Raw genomic sequence first — 23330 nt, forward strand, 5'->3', positions numbered from 1 at the left:
AAGAAAAATGCTGCCTATGACCCCCAAAACACCGTCCCCACCGTCAAGCATGGGGGTGGAAACATTTTGCTTTGGGGGTGTTTTTCTGCTAAGGGCACAGGACAACTTATTCGCATAAACGGGAAAATGGACGGAGCCATGTATCGTGAAATCCTGAGCGACAACCTCCTTCCCTCTGCCAGGAAACTGAAAATGGGTCGTGGATGGGTGTTCCAGCACGACAATGACCCAAAACATACAGCAAAGGCAACAAAGGAGTGGCTCAAGAAGAAGCACATTAAGGTCATGGAGTGGCCTAGTCAGTCTCCGGACCTTAATCCAATCGAAAACCTATGGAGGGAGCTCAAGCTCAGAGTTGCACAGAGACAGCCTCGAAACCTTAGGGATTTAGAGATGATCTGCAAAGAGGAGTGGACCAACATTCCTCCTAAAATGTGCGCAAACTTGGTCATCAATTACAAGAAACGTTTGACCTCTGTGCTTGCAAACAAGGGTTTTTCCACCAAGTATTAAGTCTTTTTTTGTTAGAGGGTTCAAATACTTATTTCACTCAATGAAATGCAAATCAGTTGCTATCTTTTATTTAAAGTTATTTTTTCGATTTTCCTTTTGATGTGCTATCTGCCACTGTTACAATAAACCTACCATTGAAATGATACTGTTCTGAGACTTTTCATTTCTTTGTCATTGGACAAACTTACAAAATCAGTGAGGGGTCAAATAATTATTTCCGCCACTGTATGCGCCAATACTCGCCCTGCCTTATCTCCCACCTCAAAAGCCTGTTTGTAAAAGAATAATTTACGATTGCTTTTTTCATGTAGGTGAACTAAATACATCCTGCCTTTCTGCAACCAATCCTGTCGGTTTGCCTCAGAGGGGTCTAGCACAAACCTTGCCTCAGCCTCCCTAACACAGGTATTGAGAGAATCCTCTTTCTTCCTGGTGTCTCTCTTAACAAAAGAGATGGATGACTTAAGACCTCCCCTAAGATAAGCCTTCAACGTATCCCATAATAGCAGGGGATTCGTATCTGCGTCCTGTACTTCTAAAAACACTTGCAATTAGTCAGGGATCCTATCTTGTTCTTTCAGGAGGGTGAGCCAGAATGGGTGTATTCTCATCCTCACGTTAGACCTACTTTCCTGCGTATCATTGAACCTTGCTATCAATGGCGCATGATCGGAAACGCTCTGGGGGCCATGTGAGATATCTGACAGTTCCAGGTACACATCAGGGGATCCAAACAGTCAATTCTAGACATTGCACCAGAAGAGGGAGTAAAACAGGAGTTCTCTATGGAGTCCGGGTGTTTTTCCCTCCATAAGTCCAGCCATCCCATCTCCTCAATCCAGGCCGCTATTAAGCTGGACGGACCAGGAATCGGAAATGCAGGATTAGCGTGGAAGCTATCTACCCACGGATTCATGACCATGTTTAGATCCCCCTACGCATAACAACCTAGCATGCGGGTATTGAGCTGAAAAGGTTGCTGCGGTTTGAAGAATTGACATATTTGCAGGAGGGGGACAGTAAATGCTTAAAATCACAAATGGGATATTATTCACATGTGCATGTACAAAAATATATCTGCCGTCCGTGTCAGTCTCAACTGCGTGTGGTTCCCATCTAATGGAGCGGTTAATTACTAGAGACACTCCCTTAGGCCTCATGCACACGACCGTATGGCTTTTTCAGTGTTTTGCGGGCCGTTTTTCACGGATCCGTTGTTCCGTTTTTTGTTTCCGTTTTTCCGTTTTTGTTCCGTTCCGTTTTTCCGTATGGCATATACAGTATACAGTAATTACATAGATAAAATTGGGCTGGGCATAACATTTTCAATAGATGGTTCAGCAAAAAACTGAACGGAAACGGAAGACATACGGATGCATTTCCGTATGTGTTCCGTTTTTTTTGCGGACCCATTGACTTGAATGGAGCCAAGCACTGTGATTTGCGGACAAGAATAGGACATGTTCTATCTTTTCACGGTACGGAAATACTGAAACGGAATGCACACGGAGACACTTCAGTTTTTTTTGCTGAACCATTGAAATGAATGGTTCAGTATATGTACCGCATACTAAACTACAAAAACGGCCAGTATACTGAACGCAAAATACTGTCGTGTGCATGAGCCCTTAGAGTGAGAAGTACCAAATGAGTGACTGGACCATTGTACCCAAGGCTTCTGTAATCTAGCTGCCGTTTCGGCCGTGAGGTGAGTCTCTTGTAAGCTAATTATGTGTGGGTTGTATCTGCGAACATGTGCAAAAACAGATATTCTCTTACCCGGATCCCCCCAATCCCCTCACATTCCATGACCTTAACACTATGGCAGCCATTTTATCAGTATCAGTAATCTATGAATAGGGCTATCCTCTTTCTGGATTCTCCAGTGTCTGTATCTCCTCATCACTCCTAATACATATATACTGCTGCCCATATACATTGTTATACCATACAGTGCCAAAACATAATACAAACACTTAAATCTGAACCAACTATGCTGTGAATTAGCATTGATATACATAGTATGATGCCAAAAATCAGGCAATAATTTCCCTGTGGCTGAGTAATCAGGGACCAGTCCAGCATATTACTAAATGTAAAGAGAATATGCCGGTATCCGACCAGCTCCCTCTGCACGATATAAGTCGTGCCTGCAGCTAACTTTCTGTATGCATTGTAAACAGCAAAACTCACGCTGAGAGCACAGTATCATACCGGTGACCGGTGCAGATTATAAAGCAGCATTAATATTATCAACAATGCGACCTGACCATTAAGATCTTTGGACAAAAATAAAACTGGGTTGCTGACTCAATAATATACTTCAAGGAGGTGGCGGCAATCTCCGCGATTTTCTTGCGGCCCATTCATCCGCTTCTTTGGGATCCGTGAAAAAATGTGATCTCTCCCCATCCACCACTCTTAACCTGGCGGGGTAAGCCATGGAATACGGTAAGTTCATGTCCCCGTGTCTCTTTTTAACAGCAACAAGTCGCCTGCTTCTTATGAAGCTCGGCGGAGAAATCGGGGAACAAAGATACCTTTGGCGTTTTCATGCATGATGGTTTGTAACTTCCTTGCTTGAGTGAGGATTAAGTCGCGGTCCTTCCAATTTAGCATGCGAGCTAGGAGCGGCCTGGGTGGTGCACGCGGAGGTGGTGGTCGAGCTGGGACCCTGTGGGCCCGCTCCACTGCATATGCCATAGAAAAAGACGCCTCAGGAAAAGTTGATTTAAACCAGGCCTCTAGAAATGCTGCAGGATCGTGTCCCTCTGTTCTCTCAGGTAGGCCCAATATGCGCACGTTATTTCTTCTGGCCCTGTTCTCCAGGTCATTGCATTTCTGCTGCCATAAGGAGATGGAACCTTCCAAGGCCTGTATCTTAGCAGGTATGGGGCGAGTGAGGTCTTCCAGCTCAGAGATCCTCTCCTCTGTCCCCCGCACTCTTTCTCTGAGTTGCTGAACATCGTGCCTGAGGAGGCCCACATCCACATGTACCTCCTCTATCTTTGTGGTGAGGGAAGTTTGGCAAATATCGCCGACATCGGCTGCTCATGTGCCTCTTTCGGGGAGAGTTCAGCCGCCTCAGGTTCCTCAGTAGCTGCTTGCTGTGCCGCCTGACCGCGGGTATGCTGCGTACGAGGTGTGCCGGCTGCCGCAGCGCCATTTTGATTTTCTTGGCGCGCAAATTCTTTCAGCCGGTCTGCAGCGGCTTGGGCTTTACTGGGTCCTATCTCCGGTGTCCATGAAGGATCGAGCTGCTGTGCACCTTTAGTTCGGTTCAATAGGCTGCAATGGCACTCAGGATTGCTCAGGATTATAGTTGGGAGCCAGAGCTCAGATCAGATGCGGCCGTTCATGGCGGCTGCTAGCCACGCCCCCCCTGCAATAAGGTTTTAACATTTAGTTTCTTCTGTTTGTTCGCCAGCCTCTCTCTATTAAGCCCTTGAAAAACATCTTTATTTGATTGTTTCATTTTAATACAATCGGGCAATATTACATGGCTTGTGTGTCAATGTTTAAGATGTTGATTTATACACTTGTGGTATGTGTGAAATTTGCATGCCTTATGTTATTTCTACATTGTGTTAACATCAGTATGGATGTGTTTAGGTCCAAATAAGTTTTGCTGCGTGTTTAAAATTATTATTTTTTGTTCCTGTTTGTCACAAAGTTGCATGAAGGTGGACACTGTCCATCAAGGCAACTGCAATTAGGTTGTATGCTTTCAGGACATGTATAGGTTTTGGGGTTTACCTAATTTGCAAGAACTGTAATCCCTGTATCTTATAGGTTGGTACTGTTTATATATATATATATATATATATTTTACATGTTTGAACTCTAATGTAAACAACAGGTATGGGGGGGCACGCTACAAAAGGGAACACCAGGCAGTATACTGATAATACACTTTATTGTGTTAAAATATTTAAGAACATACCCCTAAAATATACATAAAATGTAAACCTAATACAAATCTATATAATGCACACAAGGTAATGATATACCGCAAAAGCAACCATATAGAAACTGGTGGTTAGTAGTATAAATCCTGTATTAATGTCCACAATACAATGTGATATCCAGCAAATGTCCAGATGTGGTGGATTAATAATGAACAGTTCTTATTTAATAACCCCCAGACATGTACGTAACAGTCTTAAACTGTGGGGCCCAAATTTGATCCAAAGAACTTGCTGGGTATCGCCTATAGTGATAGGCTCAATACCGCTGCCTCCCACAATACGATACTGGTACTGTATATGCTCTAGCTGAGCTCGGTCTTACCGGTCTTCACTGCTTGTACTGCAGCGTTGGTCTGAAAGGCCGCACACCCGCAGCGTCCCATGTGGTGTGCTTCTGCCTGTACGTTGAGTCCCACGTGACCTGGTGTCCAAGGAGACCGGATGCTTACTTTGGTGACGTCAGTATTGTGCGACAGCTTTCACAGCAGCGCTGCTTGGTCCGCTTTTCTTCCTTTCTTTGCCGGCTTTGTTCTTTTTCTTTGGCTTTAGGTGGATCAACGCTCACTCTAACCGCCAGACGCGTTTCGGGGTCTCACGCCCCTTCCTCAGTGGCCACTGAGGAAGGGGCGTGAGACCACGAAACGCGTCTGGCGGTTGTTAGAGTGAGCGTTGATCCACCTAAAGCCAAAGAAAAAGAACAAAGCCGGCAAAGAAAAAAAGAAAAGCGGACCAAGCAGCGCTGCTGTGAAAGCTGTCGCACAATACTGACGTCACCAAAGTAAGCATCCGGTCTCCTTGGACACCAGGTCACGTGGGACGCAACGTACAGGCAGAAGCACACCACATGGGACGCTGCGGGTGTGCGGCCTTTCAGACCAACGCTGCAGTACAAGCAGTGAAGACCGGTAAGACCGAGCTCAGCTAGAGCATATACAGTACCAGTATCGTATTGTGGGAGGCAGCGGTATTGAGCCTATCACTATAGGCGATACCCAGCAAGTTCTTTGGATCAAATTTGGGCCCCACAGTTTAAGACTGTTACGTACATGTCTGGGGGTTATTAAATAAGAACTGTTCATTATTAATCCACCACATCTGGACATTTGCTGGATATCCCATTGTATTGTGGATATTAATACAGGATTGATACTACTAACCACCAGTTTCTATATGGTTGCTTTTGCGGTATATCATTACCTTGTGTGCATTATCTAGATTTGTATTAGGTTTACATTTTATGTATATTTTAGGGGTATGTTCTTAAATATTTTAACCGCTTCACGTCCGCCCATAGGATATAAACGTCCTATGGGTGGACGTCTATTTCTGAACGGACGTTCCAGAACGTCCGTTCAGAAAGTGCAGCTGCACGCTAATCGCGCAGCTGCTGATAGAGTTGCCCGCTGTCAGTGACAGTAGGGCAACCCTAAGACAAGGCAGAAACCGTGCCCAGGTGTCACTGCCTTCTAGATCGCTGCAGACACAGCGCTCACCGAGCGCTGTGTCTGCAGAGAAGGAAGCGCTGTGCGCTTCCTGTTCCGGCCCGGCGGTCATGTGACCGCCGTGACCGGAGTGTGCAGGAGCTGTGTGAGGTCTCTCAGAGACCTCGATCAGCCCTGCTGTGAGGCTGTACAGCGCAGGATTGCTGCTGTACAGCCTCTATAGGGGTGCATTTGTCCTGTAACTGGGGCTACTATGTCAGCCCCAGTTACAGGAGAAATCAACTGTGAAAAAAAAAAAAAAGTGAAGTAAATGTCCCCCAGAGGTCTTGTATGACCTTTATGGGGGACGAAAAGTGTAAAAAAATAAAAGGTTGAAAATAAAAAAAAATAAAAAAAGTATACATATTGGGTATTGCCACGTCCGTAAAAACCAGCTCTATAAAAATATCACATGACCTAACCCCTCGGATGAACACCGTAAAAAAAAACAAAAAACAAAAAACTGTCAAAACAAGCAATTTTTGTCACCTTGCATGACAAAAGGTGCAACACCAAGTGATCAAAAACGCGTATGTCCCACAAAATAGTACCAATAAAACCGTCACCTCATCCCGCAAAAAATGAGCCCCTACATAAGAAAATCTCTCAAAAAATAAAAAAACAATAGCTCTCAGAACATGGACACATTAAAACATAATTTTTTTGTTTAAAAAATGCTATTATTGTGTAAAACTTTAATAAATGAGAAAAAGTATACATAATAGGTATCGCCACGTCCGTAACTATCTGCTCTATAAAAATGTCACTTGACTGAACCCCTCAGGTGAACGCTGTAAAAATAAATAAATAGAAACTGTGCTAAAACAACCAATTTTTTGGTCATCTTGCCCCATAAAGTGTTATAATGAATGATCAAAAAATCATATGTACCCAAAAATAGTACTAATAAAACTGGCACCTTATCCCCTAGTTTCCAAAATGGGGTCACTTCTTGGGAGTTTTACTGTAAGGGTGCATCAGGGGGCTTCAAATGGGACATGGCATCTAAAAACCATGTGGAGTTCCTTTTCTTCTGTGCCCTGCCGTGTGCCCATACAGCAGTTTATGACCACATGTGGGGTGTTTCTGTAAACCGCAGAATCTGGGTAATAAGTATTGAGTTTTGTTTGGCTGTTAACCATCGATGTGTTAAAGAAAAAAATTGATTAAAATGGAAAATCTGCCAAAAAAGTGAAATTTAAAAATTTGATCTCCATTTTCCATTAATTCTTGTGGAACGCCTAAAGGGTTAACAAAGTTTGTAAAATCGGTTTTGAATACCTTGAGGGGTGTAGTTTCTACAATGGGGTCATTTATGGGGGTATCCACTATGTAGGCCCCACAAAGTGACTTCAGACCTGAATTGGTCCTTATAAAGTGGGTTTTGGCAATTTTCTTATAAAGTTGAAGAATTGCTTCTAAACTTCTAAGCCTTCTAACGTCCTAACAAAATAAAATGACATTTCCAAAATGATGCCAACATAAAGTAGACATATGGGGAATGTTAAATAATAAATATTTTATGAGGTATCACTTTCTGTTTTAAAAGCAGAGAAATTGAAATTTAGAAAATTGCAAATTTTTCAAGTTTTTGGGTAAATTTGGGATTTTTTCATAAATAAAGGTGAAATATTTTGACTCAAATTTATGATTATCATGAAGTAAAATGTGTCACGAGAAAATAATCTCTGAATGACTTGGATAAATAAAGGCGTTCCAAAGTTATTACCACATAAAGTGAGATGTCAGTTTTGCAAAATTTGGCCTGGTCAGGAAGGGGGCAAATGGCCCAGATGGCAAGTGGTTAACACAATAAAGTGTATTATCAGTATACTGCCTGGTGTTCCCTTTTGTAGTGTGCCCCCCATACCTGTTTACATTTATATTTCTCACTTGGTCCTGAGGGTGGGACCTGGGGAGAGCACCATTTCCATATAGATAGGAGGTGAGCCGCTATATCTTTTCTAATCATGTTTGAACTCTGCAGCTTAGGAAAATTACACTTTTACACAGTCACATGAAGGTATGTGTGTGAACTACTCAGTGGCATTTTGACAATGTGCGAGTATTTACGGTCAGAAAATTTTATATGCTTATGGGGAGGGGGTGTGTGTGTGTGTGTGTGTGTGTGTGTGTGTATATGTGTATGTATGTATGTGTGTATGTGTGTATGTATGTATGTATGTATGTATGTATGTGTATATATATACATACAATTTCCCCAGTCGTCTCCATGACAGCACAAACTGAGATTGCCTTCCTCTGATAGGACAGGAAAAAGCACACAGAGAGGTTAAAACCCCACCCCCACCCCTCATCGCCAGTGTTTTTTCCTGTCCTGACAAGGAAGGAATGCCAGAGAGGTGCTGGGAGCTCTTCTGGGTTCCCTAGTCCTTTTTTTTTTTTTCTCTTCGGTTTTTACCTTTTTTCTTCTCGCCCTGCTACGGCAGGGGGTCATCCGTTAGACCGGAGGTCGGTTCCGGGGTCCGGCTCTTCCCTCCTCCAGGTGCGGTCTATGCCCGGGTCACCCTCATTCATGGTGACCCCGGCGAAATTCCCTCTGCGGCGGCCCAGGCGGGCTTGAAGCAGTGCGGTAGGGCGGCTGGAGCGACGCTATGACGCGCTTCCCTCCAGTCGCCAGGTGATGACGTCGGACGCCGGGAGGCGTGGCCAGCGTCGTGACGTCACGGAGGCCGCGGCCGGCGCCAAATTCAAAAAGGGACACCGATTCGGACCGCTCTGAGGCCTCTACGATTCACCCTACCTGCTGACAGCATCGTAAGTGGACGGGAGCTGAGAGGATGAGCGCCCCTACCACCACTGGCTCGGGTCCTGAGCCCCCTACCACTCTGGGCGGTGTGAGTAGCCTGCTGGCACCTTTTCTTATTGCATATTTTCCCTGCAGTGGCTGACCCTTTCCTCCCTTGTGTGTTGCAGGGAGAAAAGGAGTCTACCTCCTCTGTTAAATCCAAACCCAGGAAGTGCGGCGTCTGTTCTAAGCGCCTTCCTTCCTCAGGGTCCAAGTTACTGTGTAAGGACTGCACCTCTACCGTGGTGAAGGCAGAGTCCTCTAGTTTTATGGAGGAGATCAAGACTCTGGTCAGAACGGAGGTCCAATCAGCGTTGGCCGCTAGGGACCCCCCTGCCTCCCCTATACCCCAGCCCTGTCAGGGCCACAGACCACCCTCCTCCAGAGGCCTGGACTACTCCGGGAGTGATCTGGACTCGGCCGACTCTGTTTTGTCAGATGCGGGGACTTCGGCTAGATCTCAGGAATTGGAGGAAAGTAGTGAGTACAGGAGATTCCTCTTTAACCCAGAGGATATAGAAGAATTGATCCGAACCATCAGGGCTACTATTAAGATGGAGGTCCCTAAGAGGTCCAAGTCAGTCCAGGAGGAGATTTTCGGGGGTTTAGGGGAGAGGCACAAATCAGTGTTCCCGGTCCCGGACAATATCCAGAAGATGATACGGGCAGAATGGGAGAAGCCAGAGAAGGGTTCCTTTATCCCACGGGGCCTCAAAAGGCGATACCCCTTCGACGAAGCGGACTGTGCCGACTGGGAGACCATTCCCAGGGTGGATGCTCCCGTCGCTAAGGTAGCGAAACGAACGGTCCTTCCGTTTGAGGACGCAGCGCAGCTCAAGGACCCCCTAGATAGGAAGGCCGAGAGTCTGCTCAAGAGAACCTGGGAAGCTACAGCAGCTCTCCTAAAACCGGGGGTAGCAGCGACATGTGTGGCTTGAACAACTAGAGCACCATTTAGCGAATAAGGCCCCTCGGGAGGAGATCCTGGATAGTATTCCTCTTCTGAAGAAGGCTACTTTCTTCCTTGCCGATGCCGCTGCAGAATCGGTTAGGCTTTCTGCCCGCACGGCGGTTCTGTCCAATACCACCAGACGGGTACTATGGCTTAAAGCCTGGTCGGGCGACTCCGTATCGAAAAACAGGCTGATATCCCTACCCTTTCACGGTCAGTACGTGTTCGGGTCCGACCTGGACAAAATCCTTGAGAATGCCACGGACCGTAAGAAGGGCTTTCCAGAGGACAAATCCAAGTCCAGGAGACAGTTTTTTCGGAGGCCCCAGCAGGATCCCAGGGCCGATAGGAGGAGCCGCGAGGGTCGCGGATTTACGAGAGGCGGCAGAGGAAAAGGTTTTTTCCTTAATCCCAACAGGGGAGATCCCTCTCCCTCTTCATCAAAACAATGACATCATCCCGGTCGGAGGAAGGCTCAGCTCCTTTCTAGGGGTTTGGGAGCAAACCATCACGGATCCATATATATTAGGCATCGTAGAACATGGCTACACTATAGAACTGGATTCCCTTCCTCCGCAGAGGTTCGTCCTGACCAAGCTCACCAGGGGCCTCGAGTCTCCCTTATCCGAGGGCGTAAGAAACTTATTACGCCTGGGGGCAGTAGAAAAGGTACCCGCCAGAGATTTGGGGAAGGGTCACTATTCCCCCTTATTCCTGGTCCGGAAATCGAATGGCAATTTTCGGACCATCATAAATTTAAAACCCCTGAACAAACACATCACCTACCACAAGTTCAGGATGGAGACAGTCAAGTCAGCGGTGAAGCTCATCAAGAGAGGGTCTATGATGGCTACAATAGACCTCTCCGACGCATACTTCCACATCCCAATACAGGTCCGTTCCAGAAGATATCTGAGGTTCGCGGTGGAGCAAGGCGGGACACTTTGCCACTTTCAGTTCAAGTGCCTCCCGTTCGGCATATCATCGGCACCCCGCATATTCACCAAAGTGATGGCGGAGGTCGTAGCCTCCCTAAGCAAGGAGGGGATAATAATCGTCCCTTACCTAGACGACCTGCTAATAGTAGCAGAATCCTCAGATCTCCTTCACAGACACATCCAGGTGGTTCTCTCGTGCCTCCAGAACTTGGGCTGGTTGATCAACCGGGAGAAGTCCGACATGTTCCCAGACCATCGGAAGGTATTCCTGGGTATTCTCTTGGATTCAGTTCTTCAAAAATCTTTTCTCCCTCCGCTAAAGGTACAGAAGCTGAGGTCAAGGGTCCTCCACTTCACCAAACAGTCCCGTTGCTCAATAAGGCAGGGCATGGAAATGCTGGGCCATCTCACCTCCTGCATCCCCGCGGTAGCCTGGGCCCAATTCCATACGAGGCCTTTACAGAAGCTGGTTCTAAAGCAATGGAACGGGTATCGATCATCCCTGGACCAGGGGCTGTCAGTGTCCCGGGAGGTAAAGGCTTCACTGGGCTGGTGGCTCAAGGCAAAGAACCTGGAATTGGGAGTTCCATGGAGGCAGGAAAGTGTGTTTTCCCTCACGACGGACGCCAGCTCTTGGGGCTGGGGGGCCCTCACGGCTTCGGAGACTTTCCAAGGGATTTGGTCCGAGGACCAGAGACAGATGTCCTCCAACTACAGAGAGCTCCGTGCGGTGTGGGAAGGCCTCAGGTCCATCCAAATACAGGCCAAAAATCGCCACGTCCTGGTCCATTCGGACAATTCTACAGCGGTGGCATTTATCCAGCACCAAGGAGGAACAAGACACGGTCATCTCCAGAGGCTCTCAGACCGAATCTTCCTTTGGGCAGAAAAGAATCTACAATCCCTTGCGGCAGTACATCTAAAGGGATCCCTGAATCTCCAGGCGGATTACCTCAGTCGGCAAAGTCTGGATCCAGGCGAGTGGTCTTTGTCCCAGACCGCTTTCCAACAAATTCGGGACCGTTGGGGGAATCCCATCCTAGACCTGTTCGCATCAGCAAAGAATCGCAAGGTTCAGAATTTCTTCCCTCAATCGGAGAGACCCATGTGTGGCAATAGACGCTTTTACCCAGAGCTGGACGACTGGCCTTGTCTACGCTTTTCCCCCGATACCAGTAATCCCAAGAGTGCTCCAAAAGTTTCAGTCCGAAAGGTGCAGACTGATTCTGGTGGTCCCATTCTGGCCCAGGAGAAGCTGGTTCGGGCTCCTCAGGTCCCTCCGCCCGGAAGATCCCATTCGTTTCCGGCCGGAGGAGGGTCTTCTAACCCAGGGTCCCATACCGCACCCCAATACCAACCTCCTCAAGCTGTCCGCTTGGATTCTGAGCAATCCCTCTTGCTAGGGCTAGGGCTCTCTGAGAGAGTAGTTAAGACCCTCTTACTCAGTAGGAAGTCTAACACCTCCAAAGCGTACCTCAAGGTTTGGAGGAAGTTCGCCTCCTGGGGAGGAGTCAGGTTCAACCAGTCCACCCCTAATATCCCGCTTATCCTGGAATTCCTCCAGGATGGGCTGGATTTGGGTCTTGCTCCTAACACATTGCGAGTTCAGGTGTCTGCCTTGGGGGCCCTCTATAATACCAGCCTCTATGAGGTCCCCTGGGTAGCAAGATTCCTGAAAGCGGCAGATCGACTAAAACCCAGAGTCAGGAATATGGTCACACCATGGAACCTCAACACTGTCCTTTTAGGGCTGTCAGATGTTCCGTTTGAGCCTCTGCTCTCCCTATCTATTAAGTGGCTCACTCTGAAAACCATCTTCCTAGTGGCCATATCCTCCGCAAGGAGGGTTTGCGAGCTCCAGGCCCTGTCCATACAGGAACCCTTCCTCAAGGTGTTAGACGACAAGCTCATTTTCAAATTAGACCCCTGTTTTCTCCCTAAGGTGGTCTCCTCCTTTCATAGGTCGCAAGATATAGTTATCCCGTCTTTTTTTCCTAACCCTAAAGACGAGCAGGAATCTAGATTCCACAATTTAGACGTTAGGCGTTCAGTTCTTCATTATTTGCACGCCACAGAGGAATGGTGTATCGATAAAAATTTATTTATCCAATTTGCAGGTCCAAATAAGGGTAAGAAGGCAGCTAAGAGCTCTATATCCCGCTGGATTAGATGCACCATTTCTGAGGCCTATAGAGCTTCTGGCAAGGAGGCTCCTACATCCCTTAGAGCCCACTCGGTTAGATCGGTCTCCACTTCTTGGGCTGAGAGAGCCTCTGCTTCGTTAGAACAGATCTGCAGGGCAGCTACCTGGAAGAGGGCCCACACCTTCACCAAGCATTATAGGGTGGATGTGTTTGCTGACGAGGACTTGGCCTTTGGACGTAAAGTCCTAGGTGCTGTAGTCCCCCCCTAAGTTACTTTGTTAGTTCTCAGTTTGTGCTGTCATGGAGACGACTGGGGAAATGAGTATTACACTCACCGGTAATCCGGTTTCCTGGAAGTCTCCATGACAGCACAACTTTGTCCCGCCCTTGTTTTTTTTCTCTGTCAATAGACTATTTGGCTAGCTTTATGTTCTACCCCTTGTCCTAGTCCTGTTATAATACACTGGCGATGAGGGGTGGGGGTGGGGTTTTAACCTCTCTGTGTGCTTTTTCCTGTCCTATCAGAGGAAGGCAATCTCAGTTTGTGCTGTCATGGAGACTTCCAGGAAACCGGATTACCGGTGAGTGTAATACATTATATATATATATATATATATATATATATATATATATATATATATATATATATATATATATATATATATATATATATATATATATATATATATTTTTTTTTTTTTTCTTTATTTTTCTTTATTTTTTTAGGTTTTATTTGTACACACCTGGCAGCGAAAGGGTTAAATGCTGACAAATTACCTGTGATTTCTGCCTCCTGGCGGCATTGCATTCCATAGTTTTAACGGCTAAAGAGCCTTTTCTTTAACTCTTTCATGACCTATGACTTAATACGTCATGGCGTCAGATGACTTCCCGCTTATTTGACAACCATTACGTCATGATGATCGGGTACCCGCCCGATCAGTGCAGGGGCCCGGCAGTCAAAGATAGCTATGTAATGCATTGCAGCAAGGATCAGACCCCCAAACGTTCAAGTCCCAGAGTGGGACAGAAATAACGTGAAAAAGTAGTGTTTTTAATAATAGTTTCAAGTTAAAAAAAAACACACTTTTCCCCTGTTTTTATTTCTATGGAAAAAAAAAAAGAAACACATATTCACTGCGTATGTAACTACCAGCTCTGATTAGCCAAAAAATGAAAAAACACTATGGCTCTCAGAATATAGAGACCATAACATTTTTTTTTTATAAATTGTTTTTATTGTGTAAAAGTGAAATACATTTTTAAAAGTAGAGCTATTGGGTATTGCTGCGTCTAGGGCTGCTGTAAACTATTATTTTAGTAATAGATTATTCTATAGATTATTTTTTACGAGTAATCTAATAAGAAAAAATGAATTAATACGGTTTACCTTTATAAAAACTCATCAGACCCCCTGCGCGATCAGCCAACGTGCATCAGTTCCCCCAGTGCCTTCAGCTCCGTTCCCCCAGTGCCTTCAGCTGTCCCCCACCCCAGTGCCTTTAGCTGCACTGCCTCAGTGCCATCAGCCCCTGCATGCCATCCATTGCCATTCCCCCCACTGACATCAGATCAGCCCCTTCATGCCATCCATTGCTGGTTATCCCCCCTACACACACCGCAAACCACTGGTGCTGACAGCACCTGATCTACACCTGTGTGTCCTCCATTCTCTCCCTCAACCTTCAGCGGCAATGTGTCTGATGAAGGCTAATTCAGCCGAAAACGCGTTCACATGAATGTCGCATATTACCGGCAAAAATAAATTGCAAATCAAAGAATATCTCTCACTGCTGTGATTTTTGTTATACTATCCCTCTTCAGTGCCATGTCCCCAGTGCCAGTGAAATAAATTACTTAACTTTCCTGTAGTTGCGCCGCTCCACAGCTCCTTTCTCTTCTCCGCGCGCTGCACTGGATTCTGATGTCACACAGCGTCGGGTCATAGTGCGTACCTAAGTGCACTATGACCTGACGAGGTGTCGGGATCCAGTGCAGCGAGGTACGGGTCGGCGGGTGACCACGAAGCTGTAAGTAATAGCAAGCACTTCACTCCCGCTCTGTGGTCACATGACGCAAACGAATCCTCGATGCAAAAAAATAAACTGTGCCAGAACAGCCTTTTTTTTGGTTGCCTTGCCTCACAAAAAAGTAAGAGTGATCAAAAATCACTTTTTGGGAGTTTCTACTGTAGGGTGCATCATGGGGGCTTCAAATGGGACAGGGTGTCTTCAGGGCCGCTGATAGAAATCATGGGGCCCCGTACAGCATACATGACGGGGCCCCCTTCAGCTCCACCCCCTGATCCCTCCTTCAGCCACACCCCTGGCCCCGCCCTTGGCCCCTCCCCAGACGCCGCCTTGAAACAACATGCAGATTTGTCTACAAGTGATATTTATGGCGCTGGGGGGTCGTCTGTGAATGGCGCTGTTATGGAGGGGATCTGTGAATGGCACTGTTATGGAGGGGATCTGTGAATGGCACTGTTATGGAGGGGATCTGTGGATGGCACTTTTATGGAGGGGATCTGTGGATGGCACTGTTATGGAGGGGATCTGTGGATGGCACTGTTATGGAGGGGATCTGTGGATGGCACTGTTATGGAGGGGATCTGTGGATGGCACTGTTATGGAGGGGATCTGTGGATGGCACTGTTATGGAGGGGATCTGTGGATGGCACTGTTATGGAGGGGATCTGTGGATGGCACTGTTATGGAGGGGATCTGTGGATGGCACTGTTATGGAGGGGATCTGTGGATGGCACTGTTATGGAGGGGATCTGTGGATGGCACTGTTATAGAGGGGGATCTGTGGATGATACATACCGTATATAGCATCTTATGCTATGTGTCATCCACAGATACCCCTCCATAACAGTGCCATTCACAGATACCCTCCATAACAGTGCCATCCACAGATCCCCCCCATAACAGTCATCCACAGATCCCCCCATAACAGTCATCCACAGATCCCCCCATAACAGTGTCATCCACAGATCCCCCTCCATAATGGTGCCATCCACAGATCCCCCCCATAAGTGTCATCCACAGACCCCCCGGCCCCCCCCATAAGTGTCATCCACATGACAGACCCCCCCCCCCATAACAGTGCCATCCACGGATCCCCCGCCCTCCCTATAACAGTGCCCTCATGACGTCATCCATATAGATCCCCCCCCCCCCGCCACTCACAGTAGTATACATTAATAAATCGGTGCAGCCGTGCAGGCTGCAGACAGTAACTTTAATTTTAGCACAGGCACAGCGCTCATCTCTTTACTAAAATACTACCTTACATTCAGCTCCTGCCTCCTCCCTCCACCCTCCAGTAACAAGTGCGGGCGGCAGCGCTCACTCACTGATGTCACGCGCCTGCGCCGCCTAGTGGGAGGAGCAGGCGTGTGACGTCAGTGAGTGAGCGCCGCCCCCACACTGCCTGCTGTTACTGGAGCCAGCCCACTGACAGCAAAAAAATTAAAATGGCTCGGGAGTAGGGTTGCCACCTTTTCTTCAAGCCAAACCCGAACAGAAGGGAGGGAGGGCCCCCTTCCAGGCCCCGCCTCCAGCCACGCCCATGTCCCGCCTCCAACCATGTCCCGTCTCCACCCTTGGTCGCTGTCGCACCGCGATCGTTACGCCCCTGATCCCACGCCTGCGCCGTCCCGTTTAGTATTCGGCGCAGGCGCGGGATTTACGGGACGAAGAGGAGAACTCGGACGTCAATCAACTGGACATGGGCGTGCCACTGCCAAAGGGTGAATAGACGGAGCCTCTAGGTGCTGCAGGAACGCCCTCATAGCACCTAGAGGCTCATTAGCATATGATAAGTCTTTATTTTAAGAGAACGGCGGCAGCGGCAGGCAGGGAGTTATGTACTGCTGACATCAGCACATCGCTAATGTCAGTCAGCTACATAACATAACGTTTTTTCTGATGATTGACAGATTCAGAAACCTGTTTAAAGGGCTTCTGTCACCCCACTAAACTTTTTTTTTTTTTTTCGGCTTCTTATAATCCCTATACTGCGATATATGAATACATAATGTTATTGGTCATTTTGGTTCAGTAGATAATGAATAAAACAGATTTTTATAATATGTAAATTACCTCTCTACCAGCAGGCAGGGCGGTTACTTGCTGGTAGCATCCGCATCCTCCTATCATAATGACGCCCCCTCCTCATGTTGATTGACAGGGCCAGCGAACGCGATCGTCCTCTGGCTGGCCCTGTCTGCTATCAAGTTATTGCGCCGTAGCGGTCTTCAGTCGGCACAGGCGCACTGAGAGGAGGACGCTCGCTCGGCCGCTCCTTCCTCAGTGCGCCTACACCAATGACGTCACATCTACACCCGGCGCAGGCGCACTGAGGAAGGAGCGGCCGAGCGAGCGTCCTCCTCTCAGTGCGCCTGTGCCGACTGAAGACCGCTACGGCGCAGGCGCAATAACTTGATAGCAGACAGGGCCAGCCAGAGGACGATCGCGTTCGCTGGCCCTGTCAATCAACATGAGGAGGGGGCGTCATTATGATAGGAGGATGCGGATGCTACCAGCAAGTAACCGCCCTGCCTGCTGGTAGACAGGTAATTTACATATATTAAAAATCTGTTTTATTCATTATCTACTGAACCAAAATGACTAATAACATTATGTATTCATATATCGCAGTATAGGGATTATAAGAAGGCAAAAAAAAAGAGTTTAGTGGGGTGACAGAAGCCCACACTGTTACATACAATTACACAATTCAAATGTTTTATATTTCTACCTTTTTAGAAGTGAGTGACAGACTAGGACAGGTGTCAGGACTCAGGAGTCAGGACTGTCTTGGTCAGGTTGTCTGCAGGCAGGGCACAGTGGGCACTACATGGGCAGGCTGCTGGAGCTGGACTGGAGAGGAGAAGAAGAATGATTTCTCCCACGGAGCTCCCTCTGCCTCTCTCTCTGATGTCATCACTTCCTTATCAGAGAGAGGGAGGGAGGGACTAGGAGGCAGGGGAGGAGCGAGGGGAGGAGCCTGAACAGTGAGTGAACACAGCGCTGCCTGGCATCACTGTACTGTAGTGTGTAGACTGGAGGAGGGAGGAGGGGAGGCTCGGGAGCGCTGCGCTCAGCTGATCACCCGGAGTGACAGCTTATATGCGATCGGAGTCTCGGTCGGACCACACTGCAGTTTGAATGAATAATCCTGTGCCCGGGTCTAAGAAAGGCTTGTACCCAGGCACAGGATTACAAACCCGGACTGTCCGGGTGAATCCCGGACGGGTGGCAACCCTACGAGTCGGGAGTCGGCAGCCCGGGCCCCCCTGCCAGCCGGGCCCGGTACAACTGGGCCAGCTGTACTGGCCTATCAGCGGCCCTGGGTGTCTTAAGAACCAGTCCAGCAAAATCTGCCATCCAAAAGCCATACGGCGCTCCTTTTCTTCTGCGCTCTGCCATGTGCTCTTCCATCAGTTTACCACCATATGTGGGGTGTTTGTGCAAACTGCAGAATCAGGGTAATAGATGTTGAGTTTTCATTGGCTGTTAAACCTTGATGTGTTAAAGCAAAAAATTGATTCAAATGAAATTTCTAAATTTCACTCTTTGGAGGATTTTTAATCTCCATTTTCCTTTTTTAATTCTTGTAGAATACCTAAAGGGGTAACAAAGTTTGAATAACTTGAGGAGAGGGGTGTAGTTTCTAAAATGGTTATTTATGGGTGGTTTCTACTATGTAAGGCCTCTTGCACACGGCCGTATGGCTTTTTCAGTATTTTGTGGTCAGCAGAAAATACGGAAGACGTCCGTGTACATTCCGTTTTTTGTGGAACTGAACAGCTGGCCCTTGATAGAACAAGGATAGTACTGTTCTATCTTTGAACGGAAATACGGAAACGGAAGGCTTTTTTTTTTTTTTTTTCTTTTTCCAGATCCATTGAAATTAATGGTTCCATATACGGAACGTAGTAAACTGAAGAAAAAAAATATTAGTGTGCAAGAGGCCTAAGCCCCACAAAGTAACTTCATAACTGAACTGGCCCTTTAAAAAGTGCGTTTTGGAAATGTTCCTAAATTTTAAGAATTGCCTCTAAGCCTTCTAACGTCCTAAAAAAGGAAATTACATTTTCAAAATGATGCAAACATAAAATAGACATAAAGGGAATGTTAAGTAATGAATATTTTGAGGTATCACTTTCTGTTTTAAAAGCAGAGAAATTGACATTTTGAAAATGGAAAATTTTTGAATTTTTTTCATAAGTGAAATATATTGACTCAAATTTGACTCTCATGAAGTACAATGTGTCACAAGAAAACACTCAGAATGGCTTGGATAAGTCAGTGTTCCAAAGTTATTACCACATAAAATGACTCGTCAGATTTGCAAAAAATGGCTTTGGCAGAAAGGTGAGACTTTTAAATAAAAGTACAGTTACAATTTCATTATTTTGTAATCAAGTTTTATTTGTGAAAACTATGCAGAATTTTTTTATCAAAATTTTTTCAGGCTAAATTTTTTTGCTGTGAATGCATAAATTATGCTGTGTAAGCACAGCTTTATGCCTAAGGCAGCGATTGGTTGTGCAACTACCATGTGTGCAAACCAGTTTTACTGCACTTAACTTAATGAATTAAGTATTATTGTTGCATAAAAGTATGTATTAACTGACCACTTATAACACAGTAGTTCTCGAAATTTTACTTGAACCGCTTCAGTGAAAAATCTTAAACTGTTGAATGCTGATACTTAGTATAATTTTATACTTTATTGTACCGTTTATTGTTTTAACAATGTAACTTTGTGATCTGATCTTCTCAGGGTAACCAGGAGCCAACAGCCACTCCTGAGACCATGGTTCAACCTTTTGCTGCTATTCCCTTCCCACCTCCACCGCAGAATGGTCTGTCCACAGAATATGGAAGCCATCATCCACAAGAATATGCGACTTCTTCCACCGAACATGGACTTCCACTGTATGGAGGAGGACAAGGTCATGCAGAGCATAATGCCCCTGCTACAAGCACAGCAAATACATCTAGTACGGTGCGTGTCTATGGGTTCTAGGTCTATTTATTGTATAAGTATATGGAACCTTATTCAGTTCCCATCTTTTCTTCTTTCTCCTAGTATTCTTCTCAGTATGGGTTAATTTTTACTACCATTCATTTTGCATGCACTTTTTCATTGATTCTGCACAAAATCCGTTATCGCCTGCAGAAAAGTACAGTTAATCCTTAAATGACCAGTTAATTTGAATTTACTTAGATTTATAAAACATTTAAAAAAAAAATTTGTAGGACAAGATGCACTTTCTAATGGCATCATATACGGTTGCATAAAAATGTGGTGGGATTAGAAAACAAAACATTCCGCCACAGTTTTGTGGTGGTGGTGGGGGGGGGGGGGTTTAGACCATTTCCTTATGCAGTAAAACTGACCAGTTACATCTCCAGGTCAGCACAATTACGGCAATACCACATATAAATTCTTTGTTTTTATTAATACATTTATTTATTTTTATACTGTGTAAAAAAACAAAAAGACTTCCAATTCTTTTTATAGCCATATTAATCTGCCCCCCTCTAACTTTTTTTTTTGTAATGTGTACAAAATGGAGCTATGTGGGGCAATCTGTACTTTTCAATTATACTGTTTTGGGGTGTGTAGAGCTTTTTTTATAACTTTTTTTTTGCCATCTGTGAAAATATTTTATTTATATACACATATACACATATACACATATACACATATACACATATACACATATACACATATACACATATACACATATACACATATACACATATACACATATACACATATACACATATACACATATACACATATACACATATACACATATACACATATACACATACACACATACACACATATACACATATACACATATACACATATACACATATACACATATACACATATACACATATACACATATACACATACACACATATACACATACACACATATACACATATACACATACACACATACACACATACACACATATACACATACACACTGAGGGAGAAAAGGTACAGAAATGCAAAGGCAGGAAAATGCTCAGTGGTCAAATACAGTGGCAGGTTGAGAATTTGGATAAACAAGTCTGGTCAAAAACACACAAATACTTACTATAAGCGAACAGATATAACACACAAGAGCCAGGTAGTATGTACAATAATTTACTATAGCATGTATTTATGGCATTCACTGTGCTTTAAAAATGACACGACTACCTTATTTGGGTAAAGTATGACTACAATGATATTAAATTTATCGTTTTTGTTTTACTACACATCTGTTTGAGGCCTGTGTTTTGAACAAGCTGGAGTTTATACTGATAAAATTTTTGGGGTACATTCAACCTTTTGATCTTTTTTGGGGTGAGGCACGGCAATGCTTTATAGAAACACGCTGATACTCCCACAGACTGCAATGGTAAATCATTGCAGTCTAACATGCGATCGTCTGATTCATATGATAGTCCTGTAGGCGGGGCTAAAAAGTGTGGAAAAATAGATAATTGTTATATATTTATATAAATAGATAATTCGTATGTCTGTCTGAAAATGCCCAAACTTTTAAAATATAAAGTATTTATTCCCTTCGGTGAATGGCATAACAGAAAAACAAATCAAAACTACTGATTTTGCAAGTTTTTGGGTCTCTTTTCGTCGTTGCTTCACTTCCTAAAACAAATGAATAAAAAGTGATCAGTCATACACATCCCAAAGTAGTATTAAAGGGTTTCTATCACTTTGTTTCACCTATTTAGCTTTCAGACACTAGCGATCCGCTAGTGTCTGCTTTATCTAACCATCCTAATATAAGAGCTTATTGTCCTGCCGTTTAGCTAAAAAAATAACTTATATAGATATGCAAATGAGCCTCTAGGTGCTATGGGGGCGTGATTAGCACCTAGAGGCTCCGTCTACCTTAACAAACTGCCGCCGCCCAGCGCGTCCCTCCAGCCCGCCCATCTCCAGCTGAAGCGATCCTCTCCGTGCGCGTCTCTGTTCTGCGCATGCGCAGTGAATGTCTGATGCTTCCCTGCTCAGACATCTCCACTGCGCCTGTTCCTCGGAGCACTATGACGTCATCGGCGCAGGCGCAGTGGAGATGTCTGAGCAGGGAAGCGATCAGACATTCACTGCGCATGCGCCGAATACGAGGAGCATCGCATTCCGGAGGAGATGGGCAGGCTGGAGGGACGCGCTGGGCGGCGGCAGTTTGTTAAGGTAGACGGAGCCTCTAGGTGCTAATCACGCCCCCATAGCACCTAGAGGCTCATTTGCATATCTATATAAGTTATTTTTTTAGCTAAACGGCAGGACAATAAGCTCTTATATTAGGATGGTTAGATAAAGCAGACACTAGCGGATCGCTAGTGTCTGAAAGCTAAATAGGTGAAACGAAGTGATAGAAACCCTTTAATTCTAAATACACATCAGTCTGCTACTCTGATCCCTCACACAGCTCCATTGATGTAAATGTCAAAAAAAAGTTATAGGGGTCAGAATGTGGGGATGGAAAAATCTTTTTCTCATTTTTTATTTTTTATTTTCTTCAAAATATATAAAACCCAAAAGCTATAACAAAGTTGTCATTTTTACCACATAGGAAACGCAGTAAAATAGCCCATAAAATTTGTGGTTGAATTTTTTCTTTTATTCTAAATGGGGTGGAAGACCCCATTTAGAATTTTTTATTTTTTTTTCCAGCATCTTACTATATTGTATGCAATATTTTAATTGTGCCATTATAAAGTACAAAAACAAGTCCTGATATGGCAATATGAACAGAAAAATAGTTTTGGCCTTAGAACCCTTAAGGGGACTTTAACAGCCTCCGGACTGCCTAACACAGGATTGCGTTCTGGCGGCGGTCGATTTGTTCCTCCTTCATGCATCAGCGCGTCATCTCGCGAGACGCGAGATTACGCGCATAGCTGGCCCGCACATGCGCCGTGCGGGCCGGCAAAAGTTACAGGAGGAGTTAGTCACCAGCCTGCCAGCCAATGATCATCGCTGGCAGGTTGGCGATTTTTCAAGAAATCGAATCACAAGCCATTTAACACATTATATTTATAAATATTATGTGTTAAATGGCTTCTGTGCTCTCTGCTGGTTCCTTTTCGTCGGTTGGTCCCAGCAGAGAGCACACATCACTGTGAGTACACCAAACACTATACCAGGGATGGCCAACCTGAGGCTCTCCAGATGTTGCAAAACTACAACTCCCAGCATGCCCAGACTGCCAACAGCTATCAGCCTACAGCAGGGCATGGTGGGAATTGTAGTTTTACAACAGCTGGAGAGCCGCAGGTTGGCCATGCCTGCACTATACATTTAGCCCCAGATCATCATCCCAATTAACCCCTTGATCACCCTGGTCAATCACTAGTGAAAGGGCAAAAAGTAATCAGTGTAAACTGTCCCTTTTTTTTCTCACCAGTATTGACTGTTAGGATAGTTTAGGTCCCTTTGGTAGGTAGTTAGCGTCAGTTAGCGCCCAGCCCACCACA

At 45.5% G+C, this 23330-nt stretch overlaps 1 protein-coding gene across 7 annotated transcripts in view; it reads left to right on the forward strand.

Moving 5' to 3' along the window:
- The window catches only part of RBFOX2 (RNA binding fox-1 homolog 2), a 531916-nt gene that overhangs the window by 71670 nt on the left and 436916 nt on the right, over window positions 1–23330 (forward strand). For all 7 annotated transcript variants that reach the window (XR_005774354.1, XM_040408532.1, XM_040408531.1 and 4 more), the window contains exon 2: window positions 19601–19825. Coding sequence is in view for 6 of the 7 variants with exons in the window: in XM_040408532.1 (XP_040264466.1) it covers window positions 19601–19825 (225 nt within the window). In the remaining variant the exon portion in view is untranslated. The remainder of the gene's footprint in view (window positions 1–19600; window positions 19826–23330) is intronic.

The sequence above is a fragment of the Bufo bufo genome, chromosome 9 (assembly GCF_905171765.1).
Source record: "Bufo bufo chromosome 9, aBufBuf1.1, whole genome shotgun sequence".
Taxonomy (NCBI): domain Eukaryota; kingdom Metazoa; phylum Chordata; class Amphibia; order Anura; family Bufonidae; genus Bufo; species Bufo bufo.